Below are 20,606 nucleotides of genomic sequence, written 5' to 3'. Positions count from 1 at the left end.
TAATTGAAATGACGACCTCATGAAGTAGGTTGAGAGAATGCCAAGAGAGTGCAAAGCTCTCATCAAGGCAAAGGGTGGCTACTTTGAAGAAGTACACTTGTACCCAACACTTGTTTCGTTGCTACATGACTCCATATGTGTTATTTCATAGTTGTGATGTCTTCATTATTATTCAACAATGTAGAAAATATAAAAAATAAATAGTTGTGTCCAAACTTTTGACTGGTACTGTATATTGGAGCTGATAGAATCACATTGGACTTCCTACTAGGGCACACTGCCTCAGTGCTAAAAGTGTAACTCTGGTTCATAGGCACATGTATATATGAGCCTGGATGATTTCCTTTAATTGTTTCATTGCTTTGACCATCCTCTCCCCCACCACACCTCAGGTGTCGTTCCCGGACTGCGTGCGGTGGACCACCATCGAGTTTGACCCCCAGTGTGGCACGGCCCAGCCCGAGGATGTCCTCCGCCTGCTCATCCCGAGCCGCTCAATCCACCTGTCCAGCCTCGGCACCAAGCCCCTGGCCCATGACACCATCAACACCTGGGTGGAGCTCAAGAAGATCTCCGGCTCCAATGGCTGGCCCACCACCGTCCTAGTGCTGCCAGGTAAGATAAGAGGTCCAACAATTCACCTCCAGTCAGATGACACTCTTTGACAAAGCTTTTCTTTATTTTGAGGCTCCGATCCATGCATAATTATTGTTCTGTGGCTAATGCTGAGTGGGCAAAATTGGTTGAAATGACTTAGTTTCAAACAGATTTGCCTGTTGGGTGATAGTTTTTTGTTTCAGTAGGAAGGCATTTCATTTGACTAGCTAACTAAAATGACACGCATGTGAACAAACATCTGAAGCCAATCGAAGGTTAGCTTATAGATCGATTCGGGGAAGCTCAATCTCTTCAATGGGCAGCTCTGCTAAACCACCTGCATGAATTAATCTCAGCTAACCTACATTAAAGTAGTCCCCCTGTCCTCCCTGCTGTCAATATCACCGTATCCACCTGTGTGTTCTTCCTCTGGGATTCCAGGAAACGAGGCCCTGTTCTCCTTGGAAACGGCTTCTGACTACGTAAAAGACGAGAAGGCTTGTTTCTACGGCTTCAAGTGTGTTGCCGTGGGATACGAATTCAACCCCGGACCAGATGAGGTAAAGAGGAACTTGTTTTTGCGTGTTAAAGGTGTTGTTTACCCCAAAAACAAGATTTTCCTATTCTTGAACTGTCTGTAGTCAGAAAACGTTTTTTTTTTGACAACAAATGATAGATTTTGATATACTGTTAGAAAATCTTGAATTCACGATTATTGCTCATTATTCATCACGACCGTCAAGCTTGGCCTCTATCCCAGGCCTTGAATTCCACAACTCATTGTGTCCTGATCCCTCCACCCCTCTCGAGCTGTCCGCTCATCAAGCTTGTATGCATCTCGAACAGGGCAAAAGACATATGCTTGCCTGAGCAGCAGAGAAAGTTCCTTAATAATTACATTAAGTTCACACAATGATTCAGCCCTCTAGCCAACAACAAGGAAAAATATCTGGTCATATTTTTTTTAAACAAGTTTCCTTTCCAAAACAGAGCTTGCTTTGAAGCTTGAATTAGGATAGGGAAAGACATTACAAGTGTCACACATTGTTATTGGTATAGATGCAGATCAACTACAGCAATTTACATGCGTGTGTATCTGGTAACAAACATACTATTTGTTGTGCTTCAGCATTTAAACACAGCTGCTCCTCCACTGCAACTTCGACACTGGCGAACTGCATGTCTGAGTGTGCCGAGTGGAAAGTGGGAGAGGAGAGGGGGAGGAAGAGATGGTAGCCATTCACGTACTCTTCTCGCTAGATCACTTCAAATGCAGTGAATTTATCCCTTGCTTGCTACCAAGTTACAATCACTGTAGACACTTGTGAAAAAAGTAATCCGCAGTTGGTCCACTGGCTCCAACCACACGTGAAATGTTGTCAGTTATGGCTTTATCTTAGAGTTTAAGTCGTTTGATGGAATGCATGTATGTATAAACTGAAACTGGAGAATATATTCCCCTTTAAGTCAAATGTGAAAAAAAGTATAGGTTTCCCTGTAAAATTCAAACTTTAACTTACTTTACTGTATCTACTGAGGTACCCCTGTGTGTGTGTGTGTGTGTGTGTGTGTGTGTGTGTGTGTGTGTGTGTGTGTGTGTGTGTGTGTGTGTGTTAATTTCATCAACAAAAATAGTGACAAAAATATTTGATAAAACAATAACTAAACAAAAAAAAAATGTGTTGACTAAAATGAGACGAGACAAAATTAGCTCTGACAAAAAAAGTGGACTGGACAAGAGATTTTGGAGAGATTGAGAGCTTTTCAGTAATGAGCATAATTAATTAGCAGCAAGGATGTGCAGCGCAGTTCTTTTCAGCAGTCGGAAGGATACGTCATTTATTCAAATTACAACAATGTTAAGACTTAATGAAATTTTTGTCAAAATGACAAGACTAAATATGAAAAAGAGTGCCAAAATTAACACTGGTGTGTGTGTGTTTCAGGGTATTATCCAGCTGGAGAAGGAGTTGGCATACTTGGGCAGTGTGTGTGCTGCTGCTCTCATGAAGAAGGATCTGGCTCTGCCTATAGGTGAGGCACATCATAGAACATTACAAAATGGTAGAACTGATAGGGAGGGAACACAGGAGGAAAGATATTGAACTTCAACTCATATTCTTTCAAAAAACAAGTACCAGGTGCTTAGTTCTCATTATTGAAGTTTACCGTTGTTTTTCATTTTCAGCTAAAGTGCAAATATATGGTCACTATATTGGCACCCTTGCACTTTTTCAATGGAGTGCAATGGAGCAGAATGTTATTTTTTCTCTTTTCACAACTGGTTAATAATTTAGTCCAGGACATTTTGTGACTTTAAAGTGAAAAATCTCAATTTCAGTGCATCTTTTTTTAAATTGGTTCTGTCTCGTTGTAAATCAAACAAATACACATGTTGATCATCAAATGTTTTTTAAACTTCATATTATTTTAGGAGAAATCGTGCAAGGGTGTGAATATATTTGACCCCAACTGTATGTGCATATAAGATTATAATTTGCACTCAATGGCATATCCTGTTTTATACTTTTCCAGGGAATGAACTTGAAGAGGACCTTGAGATTCTTGAAGAGGCCTCTCTCCAGGTATTCTGATGTCATTTCACTTTTTTATGAAAATCACATTGTGACATAACTCAAGCTGTCAAGGGTGTAACCATGACTTATGAAAAATCACAATGGACACATTTCTTCTATCAAGCCTTCGTCAGCATGTAACCATGACATACTTCCATCTCCTCCCCCTCTCCTTCCCCCCTTAACTCCCCCCTCTCCCCACAGGTGTGTAAGGCCCACTCAGGTATCCTGGGCAAGGGGCTGGCCCTGTCCCACTCCCCCACCATCCTGGAGGCTCTTGAAGGCAACCTGCCCCTGCACCTGCAGACCAACGAGCACTCCTTCCTGGAGGACTTCATCACCTGTGTGCAGAACTCCAGCGGAGGACGCCTGGCCAGGTGAGAGAAAGGAAGAGAGCATGTAGACACAAAAAAACGTAGGCCCGGACACACATTCCCACATACACACGCACACTAAGCATGGACGTACGTACACACACAAACACACACACTACTGTGGGGGAAAAAATCAGCTCATTGCCATGTTGTCAATAAATAGATGAATGCATAAATGCCCCCCCTCTCCCCCCTCCAGGTGGCTGCAGCCAGACTCGTACGCGGACCCCCAGAAGACGTCTCTGATTCTGAACAAGGACGACATCCGCTGCAGCTGGCCCACCACGGTGGCCGTCCAGACCAAAGACCAGTACGGAGACATAGTGCACGTGCCAAACATGAAGGTCAGGTTTTATTTTTCTGTTGTTTTTTCCCCCGATTCTTACCTCATGTAATATAAATCCTACATCATCACATTATTTTGTAGTGACAGTGATCATCTACTTATGTTTGCAGCACACTACCTATTCAGACTGTTAGCTAACCTGTTGTTCGGACTTGGCGAGAAAGCTAGCTACCAAGTCACTGAAATGTGCATTAAACCTTTACATTGGCCTATATAGATAGTGCCAAATAGAAATGTTTTTACCAAAATAACTGTAAAAAGCATTTGGATGACCATGGTTGCAACTGAAAGAGAACACTTTGGAGATTATGGGGGAAATTATCAGACCAAAGGTGAGGACAAAATAGTTCACCTGACACAAAACTGAATCCAAACATTACATTATTTTATGTACAGTACATTTTGCATTTACTGTACTTTTCACAGCATTTGTCAGTAACAAAATCTGAAAATTCTCTGGATACATTCAGTAACATAATAAGAATATTCATTGAAATGTTGGAAGCGGCGCAAGACAAGAAAAAACAATTCCAAGGCTTTGAGCGCGAGGTCTAACTAGTGTCTCCGTGGCCACACAACTCTCCAACTGCACAGTTCTTAAGTCATTTCAATGCACTTTTGACATTTTAGTAATTTAGCAGATGCTCTTATCCAGAGCGACTTACAGGAGCAATTTTAAGTGCCTTGCTCAAGGACACATCGACAGATTTTTCACTTAGTCTGCTCGATGATTCAAACCAGCGACCATTCGGTTACTGGCCCAATGCTTTGAACCGCTAGGCTACCTACTGCCCTCCAAAAACAATACATAATAAATCACATTCTTTGTCAGGTGGGCATCATTTGCAAGCTAATTCTATTGCCAACATGACTAAATATGATGTTAGTGTAAGGCTTTCAAAAGGCACTTCAGACAAACAGATTGTAATTTTGGTGGGCATAGACTGGAGTCATGAGTCCATTCAAACGTGTGTTCCGCGGCAAATTTTCTTCACAATACGACAAGCTGTTCAGGACAACACCGGGTATAACGCATGATTGTAACTGGATCAAACGTGGATCAAACGTAGTGATCATAAACATTTTAAAATATAGAAATGTATAGTGCTTGTGTGACATCAAAGCGGTATTTATTATAATCCTCAATGTCTCATCTGTCAACAAATGTGCAAAAGTAGCCCCATTTAAAAAATTAAAAAATGTATTTACATTTTTTCCCCTTTCAACCTCACTAGGGTATGTGGGACACTCCACCTTGTCAACAGCCAGTGAAACTGCAGGGCGCCAAATTCAAAACAACAGAAATCCCATAATTAAAATTCCTCAAACATACAAGTATTTTACACCATTTTAAAGATACACTTGTTGTAAATCCAGCCACAGTGTCCGATTTCAAAAAGGCTTTACGACGAAAGCACACCAAACGATTATGTTTAAGTCACAGAAAAACACAGCCATTTTTCCAGCCAAAGAGAGGAGTCACATAAAGCAGAAATATAGATACAATTAATCACTAACCATTGATGATCTTCATCAGATGACACTCATAGGAATTCATGTTACACAATACATGTATGTTTTGTTCGGTAAAGTTCATATTTATATCCAAAAATCTCAGTTTACATTGGCGCGTTATGTTCAGTAGTTCCAAAACATCCGGTGATTTTGCAGAGAGCCACATCAATTTACAGAAATACTCATAATAAACATTGCTAAAAGATACAACTGTTATGCATGGAATTTTAGATCCACTTCTCCTTAATGCAACCGCTGTGTCAGATTTCAAAAAAACTTTACGGAAAAAGCACACCATGCAATAATCTGAGTACAGCGCTCAGACACAAAACCAAGCCATACAGATATCCGCCATGTGGTGGAGTCAACAGAAGCCAGAAATAGCATTATAAATATTCACTTACCTTTGATCTTCATCAGAATGCACTCTCAGTAATCCCAGTTCCACAATAAATGTTTGATTTGTTTGATAAAGTCCATAATTTATGTCCAAATACCTCCTTTTTGTTTGCGCGTTTAGTACACAATCCAAACTCACAAGGCGCGGGCAAGTCCAGGCGAAAGTTCAGACGAAAAGTAATATTACAGTTCGTAGAAACATGTCAAACGAAGTATAGAATCAATCTTTAGGATGTTTTTATCATAAATCATCAATAATGTTCCAACCGGAGAATTCCTTTGTCTGTAGAAATGCAATGGAACGCAAGCTAAATCTCACGTGAACGCAATGGTCAGCTCATGCCACTCTGGCAGACCTCTGACTCATTCAGCTCCCATCCCCCCTCCTTCACAGTAGGAGCATCAAACAAGGTTCTAAAGACTGTTGACATCTAGTGGAAGCCTTAGGAAGTGCAATATGACCCCATAGACACTGTATATTCGATAGGCAATGACTTGAAAAACTACAAACCTCAGATTTCCCACTTCCTGGTTGGATTTTTTCTCAGGTTTTTGCCTGCCATATGAGTTATGTTATACTCACAGACATCATTCAAACAGTTTTAGAAACTTCAGAGTGTTTTCTATCCAAATCTACTAAATATATGCATATTCTAGCTTTTATTGCTGAGTAGCAGGCAGTTTAATTTGGGCACGCTTTTCATCCAAAATTCTGAATGCTGCCCCCTACCCTAGTGAAGTTAACTCTGCATTATTGGAGAAGGACTTACCCGTGTCTACACCAGTTGTTTACAAAGCATGTGACGTAACATTGGATATGATTTGTGGCATCTTGTCGTGTGCGGTGCTCCAGTTTATAGCAGCTGTCAGTCAAAACACATACAGAGCTGTGAAGCGGAGAAACCTGAGCTCTGGCAACATGTATAGCAGGTTAATGTACAGCCACTGCATTCCAATTTAGGCACGTATCAATGACATATGGGATGACAGGCCGTGAGTGGAAAGGTTAACTTGGGACATTTTCAAGTCTGGGCACGAACTCTCTGTTTGCCAACCTTTAAGTTGCTGAGTGTACCCTTGTGTCCATCGAAAATGACTGGGCGCTGATAGTCTCAGCAAATTTGAACCCACTGTAATGTTAGCACATTTTCATGGTGAATATAACAATGAGTATATCTTTGCTAACTGTACGCCCATGTCTCTCCCTCTCCTCTCCCCCAGGTGGAGGTGAAGGCAGTGCCTGTCTCCCAGAAGAAGTCCATGCAGCAGGAGTGCATGAGGAAGCTGCAGCGTCTCCCAGGCAGCACCAACCCATCCTTCTCGGGCACCGCTGACCTTACCTTCGGGGGCCTGCCCATGCCCAAGCTGGAGGCCACCTATGAGCCCATGATCGTCAAGGAAGCACGTTACATTGCCATCACAATGATGAAGGTTAGAGAACCACAGAGATAAAAACATTGCAGTGCTTGAGGCATCACTACAGACCTGGGTTCGATCCTGGGCTGTGTCGCAGCCGGCCGCGACTGGGAGACCCATGAGGCGACACACAATTGGCCCAGCGCTGTCTGGGTTAGGGGAGGGTTTGGCCGGCCGGGATGTCCTTGTCCCATCGCTCTCTAGCAACTCCTGTGGCGGGCCGCTGACACGGTCGCCAGTTGTACAGATATTTCCTTAGTAATTTATTATTTACAATTACGGCCTACCGGGGAACAGCCTTGTTCAGGGGCAGAACGACAGATTTTTACCTTGTCTTCTCGGGGGTTCGATCCAGCAACCTTTCGGTTACTGCCCCAACACTCTAACCACTAGACTACCTGCCGCCCCAGCGATGGGACAAGACTGTAACTACCAATTGGATGTCACAAAATTGGGGAGAAAAGGGGGTAAAAGTACAAAATATAAAATGTGTACATTTAAAAAATATATATATATTTTCAGATGTGTTTAGATTAAACATTTATTATTTCTGTGCATTAGAATGAAATAAATGTATCAGCTTGTAAGTAAAGAATACTGGTTTGTTTCTTCCTGGGATGCGTTTCATGCTAAGAAGATTCCAAGTACCCTTCTCTCTGCTCTTGTTCTTTTCCCTTCACATTTCAGATAGATCTGAATGGAAAAGCAACATGGCAGAACCTAGAAGAATGTGTTTGTTTCATATCATTGTGTTTTACTTTCCATTTTTTATGTATTGTGTATATAGGTTTTTATAGTATAATTGTTTTTAACTGACGTGTTCGTGCAGCGCTCATCTGCATTAGAGACAGTAGTCTCAGCATGATTCCCTGGCTAAATAAGGTTAAATAAAAAACTTAAAACTTAAGGGGAAGCTGTTGCTCAACTGGCCCATGTTTCCTTGTGAAATAATACATAGAAACTATTTATTTTTTGAGAGTGTAACCTTTTTTGACACCATGTTTATTTTCTCCTTGTCCAGGCCTATGAGAATTACTCGTTTGAGGAGCTTCGCTTTGCTTCACCCACTCCAAAGAGGTACGAGATGAGATAAAGGTCAATTAAGTGCAGCAAAAGTAATTGAATGAGAACGAACACCATTTGAACCCAGGTTTTATGACAAAATGTGATGAGAAGTGAGGGGGAAAGCGGGTCTGTTCATTTGGAGTGAAACGCTTTCATCCCTGTTTCTCTCCACCGCCAGGCCCAGTGAGAACATGTTGATCCGGGCCAACACAGACGGGACGTACAGTGCCAACTGGACCCCCGGGGCTGTGGGCCTCTACACAATCCACGTCACCATTGACGGCATTGAGATCGGTAACGTAGAACAGGGTTGGGTTCACTTATATTTCTATTTAGTCATTTCATTGTAGTAAGTTAACAGAGATTCCAATTCCCATTTTCCTGTATGCAAATTGGACTAGAGCTCAAGTCAGTTGATGTCATTTGAAGTTTCTGTTCATTTGAAGTTTGTCACAGCACAAGCCCTCCAAAAACTGTATGTTGGTATTGTGGTTTGTTTATTATTAGAGAAACTAACTGTATTAGTTAGGAAATCTATTAAACATATATTAGTTGTTAATATAAATTAAAGTTATCTGCTAGCGGAGTGTGGACTGTGTGCATGTTTAACCCACTAGATGCTGGTCTGGAGGTGGAGGTGAAAGACCCTCCTAAAGGCATGATCCCACCTGGCACACAGATGGTTAAACCCAAGGCCGATCCCCAACCTAGCAAGGTGAGACCGACACACCTGACTCCACATACTCATCTGAGAACAGACACTCATCTGAGAACAGACACGTTCCTAAACCAAAGGACATGAAAACACACCGTCACAGCCAGTCGTGTGTTCATTCACTGTTTGTTTCTGGTCCTCTGTTGTTTCCTCCAGCTGTTGTAAGTGTCTGGATGTAATGCATAGGAATATTTATTTCACGTCTTGTTCACTCTCATTCCAACTGGTGCTTATCTGTTGAGACATTTATCATGAAGAACATTGCAACGTGCAGTGAATGTTTCCACTGTCACGAACCAAGTTATGTATCTTTGTTTTTGTGGCAGACAATAATTTAACCGACAATGGGGAAACAAGCAACGAACCGCAAATTTCCACTCAGCTCTTTGTATCTCCCTTCTGATCTTGTGTACAGTGGATCATATCCAACACCAATAAGAGAACTGGGTGGATGGTAGGGTTTCTTATTGTTTTAATTGATTACGTTTTTATTATTTTACCATCTGTATTTCAAGTCAACCTTGGGTTTGCACTGGATATGTCCAACCAGCACTGTTCAGAACGGAGCACTTCTACACTTTCTCCCACTGTGTGTGTGTCTCTGTGTGTGTGTGTGTGTGTGTGTGTGTGTACACACTTTACACGCGTGCGTGTGTGTGATCCGTGACCAAGAGTGCCTGCATTGCCTTTGTGATTATGTCTGTGTCTCTGCAGTGTGTGTGTCCTCCCCTCTGTTGCCTCTTTTCCGCTTTCCCCTCCTGAGGCTCCTACGGCTTACCGGCTTACTGTCTTCCTGTCTCCTCTGCTTCTCTCAGGTCCGCAAATTTGTGTCCAAGGACAGCGCAGGCCTCCGTGTGCGTAGTCACCCTTCCCTGCAGAGCGAACAGATAGGCATAGTGCAAGTCAATGGCACCATCACTTTCATTGATGAGGTAAACTGTTCTAGACTAGGCGATTTGATCGAGTTGTAGAATTAGATTCTCTTTATTTTATTTTATCTTTTCTTTGTCTGTTTTTTTCTTAATTCCTCTTAATTTTACTGCATACTAACTTGACATCCAAGTGTGTGACCTTAAAGGTTTGCAACATTACAGAAACCATCACAAAGGTTCCTCCAACCTTCTGGAAAAACCTGTGAGCTTTGGGAATGTTTCTGGGATTTTGCGACCTTAACCTCAGACGTTTGCGCAAGTCATGCATTATGGTCAGCGGGGGATTTCTGTGGAAATCTGAGATATATGTGCAGAACACGAGTCAGGATTCAGTCCTCGCAATCTACAGAGTAAATGTGTATGACGGTTTTGAGTACAGTGAAACTGCAGTGTGTCTACCTCTTTCTAGTTATTGCTGCTTCTCTTCTGAGCTCACTTATTTGTTACTTTTGCCTTTGTGTTGCTTCATACACATGCAAGACACTCCGAGGCTGCAGCGAGAAAAACATCAACCTTATGGCAGAGCATGTTGTGTACAGTTTTGTGTAGGAAAGAAGCACCAGTCAGAATTTTGTCCTCCATTTTAGCCTAGGAAGGCCTTTCAGAGTTTTTGTCAAACCTCTTCTCAAACCTTGGCAAAAAAGCAGAGACCGTCCAAACCAATACGAGAGAGTCATTCTGCTAAGTGATGTTACTCTCAGTTCAGTGTGTTTTCACAAAGCATGCTACCAAGCATCAACCATTTATTTTAGGACAGGTTTTAAACCTGGGTTTTACATTGTTCTGCACCACTCAGTATAGGTGACTCTGCCTTTCTTCTTGTTGAATCTGGGTTTCTGGAGCCATTCAGTTGACTACCCTATTATTCGGCCTCCCTCTCTCTCCCGCTGCAGCCTCGCGTAAGGTGCTCTTATTGCCCGGGGGACTCCGCCACCCCTCTTTCCGTTTCCATAGTGACATGAGGGGGGCATGGCTGTGCTCTCTGCCCTCTGTTGCTTGTTTTCCCATAGATCCACAATGATGATGGTGTTTGGCTCAGGCTGAATGATGAGACAGTAAAGAAGTATGTGCCCAACATGAATGGGTACACTGAAGCCTGGTGCCTCTCTTTTAACCAGCATGTGGGCAGGAGCCTGCTGGTCCCAGCCAACGTAAGTAAAATGACGATCAGTCAGTCAGTCTGTAGGATAGAAGGGTAGTCTTACCCCCCTATGCTGCTCATTTGGGGAAAACATCACAAATCAGTGCTTCCACCATTCATGTGTAACTCAATTGGAACCCCCCCCCCCCCCCCCCAACTCAATGGGATTGATTTTATGTGTGATGATGGTTGTATTGAAGTTTGAAGATTCCCCTTTATCGTCTACCTACCGACACACTGTGTATAGTGATATTGGATGGTATCCGTTCCCCAAATGTCTACAAGCATGAAGTATTGAGAACCTCCTTTAACAGTTTGAAAGAACTTAAGTGTGTTGTTGCATGATGTGTCCAAATGGATGTCACTGCTGTGTCATGAGCCCTCACTAAGGGCAACGTGCATGTCTCAGGGGATTAAAACTATTTACTTTAGCGTGACTAGAATCATGTGTTCAGTTGGACTCTCGAAAAACCTTCACATGATCAGTTAATACATGTTTAATGCATTGAAGGCATCCCCAATGCATGAATGGACCAGAAAGAGAGAGGTAGTCGACGTGCATTTTCAGTGTGTTTAGTTTAAGAGGGTCTTAGCTGCACTGTCTGCTATTCTCTTCACCTCTTCCTCATTGCTTCTTCTCGCCCACGCTTCATAAGCACAGGCACCTCAGAGCAACACAAAAAGAGCTCTTCTCTCTCAAAAGAGATTTCACATACATTTGTTCCATGGCACAAACAACCTCTAAAATCTAAAGGCCAGTTTGTTAGACTCAGATGAAGCCTAGTCCTGGCCTAAAAAAAAATTTTTTCATTTGTGCATGCTTTTTAGTCCAGGATTATGCATAATCTGTGTCCGGGAAACTGGCCCTGTCTAATCCGGGACTTCATAGGTGGATAGATTAAGAACTGTTAATATTCATTAATAAATGTCATTGCCTACATATTCACAGCTATTCGTAAAATTGATGGTTTTCGGTCATGAGGCATTCATTGGTCCCCAACACAGTTTCATATAGAAATTGTGCTTCTACAACTCCACAATTCCACCTATGCATTTGGTTGCTCTATGAGGCTTCTAAGGTTCACAGAGGCTTCTATGTAAAGGGTGTTGTCAAACAGCATGACACACTACATCCTATGTGTTGAAATGGATTTTAAGAGATTTTCTGGGCGGGATTGTTAACCCATAATGGGTTTAAAAATTCCAACCCCTTCCCACACAAAATAAAAAAATGTCTGTGTTCCGAATCCTTCACAACATCTTGCCATTTCTTCACAATTGCTTGAGTACAAGGCCTTTCTGGTACCCCGTCGAAATTGGTGAAAGCCTACTCTTCTCAAGTTCAATTACAAAATAACTTATACACTGCAAAAAATTGCAGAACAAATATGAATAATGATTTCTTCCCCCAAAAAAAGACATCAGCGTTTGTTCTCTCCCTTTTTCTCACACTTAAATGAATCCTCTTGCCGTTTCTTGACTTGTACTTACGATTTGTTGCTCAGAGTGTCTTTAACGCTAGCCAAGGAGTCAGGGATATCGGCTTTTTGTTGTGGACCCCCTTAACTATATTCCCACAGGTGAGTTGTGTGAAGGAGAGATGTGTATGGCTTGGCTGCTCTGTTGCTTTTTCATCCATCTGTTATTTCCATGTTTCCTATTGAGTTCTTGAATTTGAGTTATAGTGAACTTTGAGTTTTTAACCACAGTTGCATGACTTTCTGAGTAGTTTAATTTAAGAACACTGTCGTTCTACCTCAATTCCCCTTTAGGAATCAACTATTCATTCAAAGTCCATTTGTTATGCTGTCTGTCCCGTGATAACTTTGTTCCCATTTCACATGAAATTCAAGCTATTGAGTGAAATGGACATGTGTGTGTTGCATGAGGGTTAATAACAATGACACTAATATGTTACATGTGGCTTTTGTATGAAAGGGTAGATGACATGTAGCCTACTGTATGTGTCTAGTACTCTGGCCCCCATTTTGTCATTTACATTTGACATTTTAGTAATTTAGCAGATGCTCTTATCCAGAGCAACTTACAGTAGTGAGTGGGTCATTTTTTTTCTCATTTTTCCCATGCTGACATTAATCTCCCTTGTTAGTAGAAGTCTACCCATAACCACACATCTATGAAACAATTGAAACATATTTCAGGCACAGTATGAAGTGATACATTCTTTTAGTTGATGCATTTAGTCATACTTTTAGTCGTCACACTTTTTGAGAACTTTGTGGCATTCAGGTGTTGCCAATGACACCCATCTTGTCCACTTTATGCCATTGAGACAGTATCGGCCCAACAACAACCTGTGCACCTGATGCTCATAGAGTGTCCTCGAAAAAAAAATCTGATAGTCATTGCTGCAGCATTGAAATACATTTTTTTTTTTTTTTTTTTTACCTTTATACAACTAGGCAAGTCAGTTATGAACGGCCGGTTGTGATACCGGAACCCGGGATCGAACCAGGGTCTGTAGTGACGCCTCTAGCACTGAGATGCAGTACCTTAGACCGCTACGCCACTCGGGAGCTATGCTTTAGGTTTATGTCAACATTTGCTACAGAGAGTGAATCCTACTGGTTTTGTTGAACTGATAGCTCTTTGGACAGTACTGTAAAACTTTAATTGAAATGATGATTATTCGATAACCTGAAACACTAGTCACGCTATATCGTCTCTCATAAGACACATACACACACAGTTGTCAGGAATCAGGATGAAAATATGACATCACATCAGACAAATCCATCACTACTCTTCCATTGACTGTAGTCTTCTAACCTAGCCTGATTGGTATTAACGCCTGTCAATTCCCTCTTGCAGGAGGCAGGAGGCCAATCGGAGCAGATTGTTAAGGAGGTGAGCTCCAGCGGCCGCCCCTCCCAAGAGGCCCCCTCCATGCAGGAGCAGGACAGGGTGGGGCAGGGCGGCGGCCCTGGGCTTTATAAGGTAGTGAAGACGGGTCCCTCGGGTCACAACATCAGAAGCTGCCCAAACCTTAGGGGTATCCCCATTGGAATGTTAGTACTTGGGAACACGGTCAAGGCAGTAGGCGAGGTACGCACCCCCCCGCCCCCCCAAAAAATAACCAAATTAAATAACAAATGTGATGTCTTAAATTACTTATTGTGGCTGCCTTTAAATGATAATTAATCAATCTAGATCACTTAATTACTATTTTGTAGTTCTTATAGCCATTTTTTAGGGTTTCACTCTTCTACTTTGATGTCTCTTTGCAAAAACAGGCAGAAGTTCTTGTAATGTCTTTTGTTTCCTCCCCCTTTTGCTTGTAAATTGGTTGACTTGTTTTGGGATGTATGTACTTTACCATTTGAAAGGGTGAATACATGAGATGCCTCTGGGTCTGGGTGTGTGCTCTGTCCTTTCTTTCAACATGTGGTGGCTCTTTTCTTTAAAGAACACACTCCAGTGGCTACAGCATTTTTGATTTGTTTCCTTTTGCATTTATACATTTTCGTATATTTTAATATATACTGAACGAAAATATAAACGCAACATGCAAAATGTCAACGGTTTTACTGAGTTACAGTTCACATAAGGAAATCAGTCATTTGAAATGAATGAATTAGGCCCTAATCTATGGATTTCAGATGACTGGGCAGGGGCGCACCATGGGTGGGCCTGGGAGGTCATAGGACCACCCAGTTGGGAGCCAGGCCCAGCCAATCAGAATGAGTTTTTCCTCACTAAAGGGCTTTATTACTGACAGAAATACTCCTCAGTTCCATTAGCTGTCCAGGTGGCTGGTGTCAGACGATCCCGCAGGTGAAGAAGACGGATTTGGAGGTCCTGGGCTGGCGTGGTTACACTTGGTCTGCGGTTGAGGCCGGTTGGACATACTGCCAAATTCTCTAGAATTACGTTGGAGGCATCTTATGGTAGAGAAATCAACATTGAATTATTTGGCAACAGCTCTGGTTGACATTCCTGCAGTCAGCATGCCAATTGCACGTTCCTTCAAAATTTGCATTATCTGTCGTGTTGTGACAAAACTGCACATTTTAGAGTGGCCTTTTATTGTCCCCAGCACCTGTGTAATGATCATGCTGTTTATTCAGCTTCTTTATATTCCACACCTGTCAGGGGGATGGATTATCTTGGCAAATGAGAAATGCTCACTAACAGGGATGTAAAAACATTTGTGCAGAAAATTTGAGGGAAATAAGATTTTTGTGCATGTGGAACATTTCTGGGATCTGTTATTTCAGCTCATGAAACATGGGACCAACACTCCACGTTGCATTTATATTTTTGTTCAGGATAGTTTATTTAAACTATCTTAGTTTATTTATCATTTGAAACTGATTCAATATTTTCTGTTTGCAAAAAAAAAAAAAAAATCCTTCACTTTTTTCTGACATTGGATTCTTGAAATGCTGAAGCCATACTGTACCTCAGATGAATCTTCTCTCTTACACCTTCTGTCCTCTTTTGTTTCTTGGTGGACTTTTTTAAACTCTCTAAAATTCCTTGACCCGGAAGTGCTGAATGTTGCCTACTTCCTGCTTGACCTCTGATTGGGGATGTGGTGTTGTCATGCTGTTACTAGAATGCCCTCTCTGAACCAATGGCTCCCCGGCTCTTTCTCATTGAATCTTTCCTCGATTCCCCACATCCTATCTCCTCGTCTCCTTCTCAACACGCATCGGAAAAGATGGTCTGAGGGGAGGAACCTCGAACCTCCTCCAGTAGGGTTGAGAAGGTGGCAAGGAGATACTAAGCTATGAGGAAACATAGAAATACTCACTAAGTCTCGCTCGCTCTCTCTACGCAGTGCAACCTCTGCATTTATTAACATTTCCACTTTCCATTTGTGTCCGTCTGTCTATAGTGATGATTTTTTCAGGACCTTTAGAAAACCAAGACAAACATGAAATTACCTTTCAATATGATTCACTTTTAGAGTAAGTTGTTTAATTAATTCTCTTTAGCCAGTGAGATCTGCAAAATGCTGCTTTTATGAGAAATATTATAGCTACAATGCCGTATGGAATTGTTCTGAAGGAATGATGTACATTTTTGTATAGGTGGATGGGATTGTATTTGAGAGAATGGTGCTGTGTATGGACTGTAGCATTTGTGTGTGTGCATGTATATAGGGATAAAGAGCATTGTGTTGTGCGTCAGGTGGTAAACACGGAGGGGACGTGGGTGCAGCTGGACAAAAACAGTGTGGTGGAGTTCTGCGAGAGCGACGAAGGAGAGGCCTGGTCTCTGGCACGAGACCGTGGGGGAAACCAGTACCTACGCCATGAGGAAGGTAAGAGCCTTTTAACTTAACTTACTGCTTTTTACTCCTGTGTCCTTTTTAACATTTTGGGATCAGGGTCTGTATTGGGCTTGGCGGTATACCGTAAATACCGTATACCGGGGTATATATTTTTTTGCCACAGCATGATTTTCAGGACCGTCCATAAAAGTAAAATACAAATTTGGGGGTTCGGCCCCCCCTCGCCACTGCTTATAACTAACTATAAGTTAACTATCTAACTAAGGGCTCCAGGTATGGATTTGGTTTTCTAACTTGATAGCTAAGTCGCTAGCTTGCAAGTAGGGATGCACATTTCTGTCAATTTTGCTGCTGACTGACTGACTGACCCTCATTTACCTGTTCAACAAATGGTTACATTTTTCCCAAACATTAAACACGTGACCAACAGGAAATACTATCAGAGATCTGTACTAGAGGTCGACCGATTATGATTTTTCAACGCCGAAACCATTTATGGTAGGACCAAAAGAAGCCGATACCGATAAATCGGCTGTTTTTTGTTTTGTTTATTTGTAATAATGACAATTACAACAATACTGAATGAATCATCAATAAAATCAATGTAGCCTAGTTTAAATAATGCAAAAACAAAGTGTTGGAGAAGAAAGTAAAAGTGCAATATGTGCCATGTAAGAAGGCTAACGTTTAAGTTCCTTGCTCAGAACATGAGAACATATGAAAGCTGGTGGTTCCTTTTAACATGAGTCTTCAATATTCCCAGGTAAGAAGTTTTAGGTTGTAGTTATTAAAGAAATTATAGGACTATTTCTCTATACGATTTGTATTTCATATACCTTTGACTATTGGATGTTCTTATAGGCACTTTCGTATTGCCAGTGTAACAGTATAGCTTCCATCCCTCTCCTCGCCGCTACCTGGCCTCGAACCAGGAACACATCGACAACAGCCACCCTCGAAGCAGCGTTACCCATGCAGAGCAAGGGGAACAAATACTCCAAGTCTCAGAGCGAGTGACGTTTGAAACGCTATTAGCGCGCACCCCGCTAACTAGCTAGTCATTTCACATTGGTTACACCAGCCTAATCTTGGGAGTTGATAGGAAGTCATAAAACAGCGCAATGCTTGAAGCACAGCAAAGAGCTGCTGGCAAATGCAGGAAAGTGCTGTTTGAATGAATGCTTACGAGCCTGCTGCTGCCTACCACCGCTCAGTTAGACTGCTCTATCAAATCATAGACTTAATTATAATATAATAACACACAGAAATACGAGCCTTAGGTCATTAAAATGGTCGAATCCGGAAACTATCATCTCGAAAACAAAACGTTTATTCTTTCAGTGAAATACGGAACCGTTATGTATTTTATCTAACGGGTGGCATCCATAAGTGTAAATATTCCTGTTACATTGCACAACCTTCAATGTTATGTCATAATTACATAAAATTCAGGCAAATTAGTTCGCAATGAGCCAGGCGGACCAAACTGCTGCATATACCCTGACTCTGCGTGCAATGAACGCAAGAGAAGTGACACAATTTGACCTGGTTAATATTGCCTGCTAACCTGGATTTCTTTTAGCTAAATATGCAGGTTTAAAAATATATACTTCTGTGTATTGATTTTAAGAAAGGCATTGATGTTTATGGTTAGGTACACGTTGGAGCAACGACAGTCCTTTTACGCGAATGCGCAACGCATCGATTATATGCAACGCAGGACACGCTWGATAAACTAGTAATATCATCAACCATGTGTAGTTAACTAGTGATTATGATTGATTGATTGATTGTTTTTTATAAGATAAGTTCAATGCTAGCTAGCAACTTAACTTGGCTTCTTACTGCATTCGCGTAACAGGCAGCCTCCTCGTGAGGCAGGTGGTTAGAGCGTTGGACACGTTAACCGTAAGGTTGCAAGATTGAATCACTGAGCTGACAAGGTAAAAATCTGTCATTCTGCCCCTGAACAAGGCATTTAACCCACCGTTCCTAGGCCGTCATTGAAAATATGAATGTGTTTTTAACTGACTTGCCTACTTAAATAAAGGTGTAAAAAAAAAAAAAAGATTTCCGATTGTTGTGAAATCGGCCGTTCCGATTAATCGGTCGACCTCTAATCGGTCGACCTCTAATCTGTACATATAATGACGAGATGCTTATGTTTCTGCCCTAACAATAGGAATTGTCCCAAGGCGGGAAGGCAGGCGACAAGCTTAGGCCCCAAAAAAGCCCATAGAAACTCATTGGGCTTATTTTGGAAAATTTGGGGAGAGTGAAACCTCTCACTTCGACTCTTCCTCTTTGATACTATGAATGCATACAAGATCCGGACATTTTCATTAAGAGCTTAATGAAACTCATCTATAAGTCTTTGCTAGGTAAAGCTCCGCCTTATCTCAGCTCACTGGTCACCATAGCAACACCCACCCGTAGCACACGCTCCAGCAGGTATATTTCACTGGTCATCCCCAAAGCCAACACCTCTTTGGCCGCCTTTCCTTCCAGTTTTCTGCTGCCAATGACTGGAACGAATTTCAAAAATCACTGAAGCTGGAGACTCATATCTCCCTCTCGAACTGTAAGCATCAGCTGTCAGAGCAGCTTACCAATCGCTGCAGCTGTACACAGCCCATCTGTAAATAGCCCATCTAACCAACTACCTACCTCATCCCATTTTTGTTTTTCTGCTCTTTTGCAGAATATAGACTGATAAGCATGACGGGTCAAATGTATTTTCGACGGTTAACCATTAACATCCCTACCTGCAAAATCAAGCTTCTTGGTTACAGCATAGACAATCAATTCCATCCTGGTTCAGGATCCCTGCTGTATGTGTGCAACAAACTGCTAGTAGCCTTTTAAGATTGTTGTGCAACTTTATGAGCTTGGTTGTCTGCACTTGCAATTACAAATGTTTGTTCTCGCTTGTTAGCTAGTGTCTGCAATGGAATTTCACTAGTAATTTGTTAGCCTTTGTTAGCATTTTTTCAATAAGGTCAAACATTTTGAATATAGATTATTTTCACATTTGGAAATAAATAGTGCCCCTTGTGTGCACTGCCGGTAATACCGTGTACTCTTGTATGCTACAGGAACAGTAGGTTCCTGTAGCATAAAATGTGGATACTGCCCAACCCTAGCCCATATTCACAAAGTGTCTCAGAGTGCGAGTGCTGATCTTGGATCAGATTTACCGGGTATCTGGACAGTTGTAAGATCCTAATTCTTTAGGCTGAACCAGCACTTGAGATAATATGTCTCTAAATTGAACTTTGATGTTAATCAAGTCAAATGGGAGAGTTGACCTAAAGAAAATGGAGTTGAGCATTTCTATCTCAAGTTGGGATTGGGTTCTCGCAGATCTCACTCATAGTTTAGCTTAGTTTTCAAGTTACTTTAAGATTAGCCTGTCAGTCCAGTGTTTCCAGATTTGTATTAAATATGCAATATGAGTGAAATAATTTTCCTTGCAATTTTTTTTGTTAAGTATGTTAAAAAGCTTTTCTGTGTTTTGAATGGTGTTCTGCGTACCCGAACAACAGAATGGTATGGTAAACCGCTGATTAGCCAGCTTCGCCAATGAGACGACCTCTGCCAAAAACGTGACGTCATGTTATATGAGGAAATGGCAAGCTTTTTTTTTTTCAACTGTTTGAAATAAGTTTATTTGTTAATTACATTTTTGCTTTGGCCACAAATACGAGTATATGAAGAGTCTGCAGCATTATTTGAGTATGAGTTAACAGAATATATCAATTTTTAAAAGTGAGATTTTCACTGGACTGTAACTTAAACGAATATAACATGGATATGAATGGATGTTTTGGTTGCTGTTGTTGGTGGAGCTAATGTGGTCCAGCTCTGTTTCCTCTCCCAACAGAACAAACCCTTCTGGAGCACGGGGCCCAGACCCCACCACCTAGCCCCTTCTCTGTCCAGGCCTTCAACAGGGCTACTGCAGCCAATGGGGCACAGGGCTTTGACTACGGTATCTCAAACAACAAAGGTGAGGCATGCCGGGGCACGTGGCTTGGTGGTTGGACGGGAGAGGGATGCCTACACAGTTATACATGCACCTGTGGCTTGGTAGCTACAGCTGCTTCTGCTTTAGGAAAGTCCAGAACCTGGGTCGTGGCTATGAGGCACAAAACTTAAGAACATGGTCCAAGTGAAATGGGCAGGTAGTGTATCTATTCCAGTAGGAAATACTAGTTTTTGATGTCCGTTGCAAAATGTTTTAAGACATGGTCGTTTGTGTGCCCAAATG

The 20,606-nt window shown here is 41.8% G+C and overlaps 1 protein-coding gene across 22 annotated transcripts in view; it reads left to right on the top strand.

The window, feature by feature from the left end:
- Nucleotides 1–20,606, top strand: part of LOC111973092 (E3 ubiquitin-protein ligase MYCBP2) — a 309,758-nt gene that overhangs the window by 217,501 nt on the left and 71,651 nt on the right. For 12 of the 22 annotated variants that reach the window (XM_024000406.1, XM_024000384.1, XM_024000338.1 and 9 more), the window contains 15 exons: nt 393–615; nt 1,039–1,157; nt 2,544–2,631; nt 3,133–3,182; nt 3,378–3,550; nt 3,747–3,891; nt 7,029–7,238; nt 8,245–8,300; nt 8,467–8,597; nt 8,906–9,003; nt 9,819–9,935; nt 10,946–11,086; nt 13,909–14,142; nt 16,234–16,366; nt 20,220–20,345. In XM_024000406.1, the coding sequence (XP_023856174.1) occupies nt 393–615; nt 1,039–1,157; nt 2,544–2,631; nt 3,133–3,182; nt 3,378–3,550; nt 3,747–3,891; nt 7,029–7,238; nt 8,245–8,300; nt 8,467–8,597; nt 8,906–9,003; nt 9,819–9,935; nt 10,946–11,086; nt 13,909–14,142; nt 16,234–16,366; nt 20,220–20,345 (2,044 nt within the window). The remainder of the gene's footprint in view (nt 1–392; nt 616–1,038; nt 1,158–2,543; nt 2,632–3,132; nt 3,183–3,377; nt 3,551–3,746; nt 3,892–7,028; nt 7,239–8,244; nt 8,301–8,466; nt 8,598–8,905; nt 9,004–9,818; nt 9,936–10,945; nt 11,087–13,908; nt 14,143–16,233; nt 16,367–20,219; nt 20,346–20,606) is intronic. The other 10 variants (XM_024000455.1, XM_070446590.1, XM_024000327.1 and 7 more) reach the window with 6 other exon arrangements.

The sequence above is a fragment of the Salvelinus sp. IW2-2015 genome, linkage group LG2 (genome assembly GCF_002910315.2).
Source record: "Salvelinus sp. IW2-2015 linkage group LG2, ASM291031v2, whole genome shotgun sequence".
NCBI lineage: Eukaryota > Metazoa > Chordata > Actinopteri > Salmoniformes > Salmonidae > Salvelinus > Salvelinus sp. IW2-2015.
Note: the sequence above shows the minus strand (reverse complement) of the source record. Positions and strands in the feature narration are given on the sequence as shown.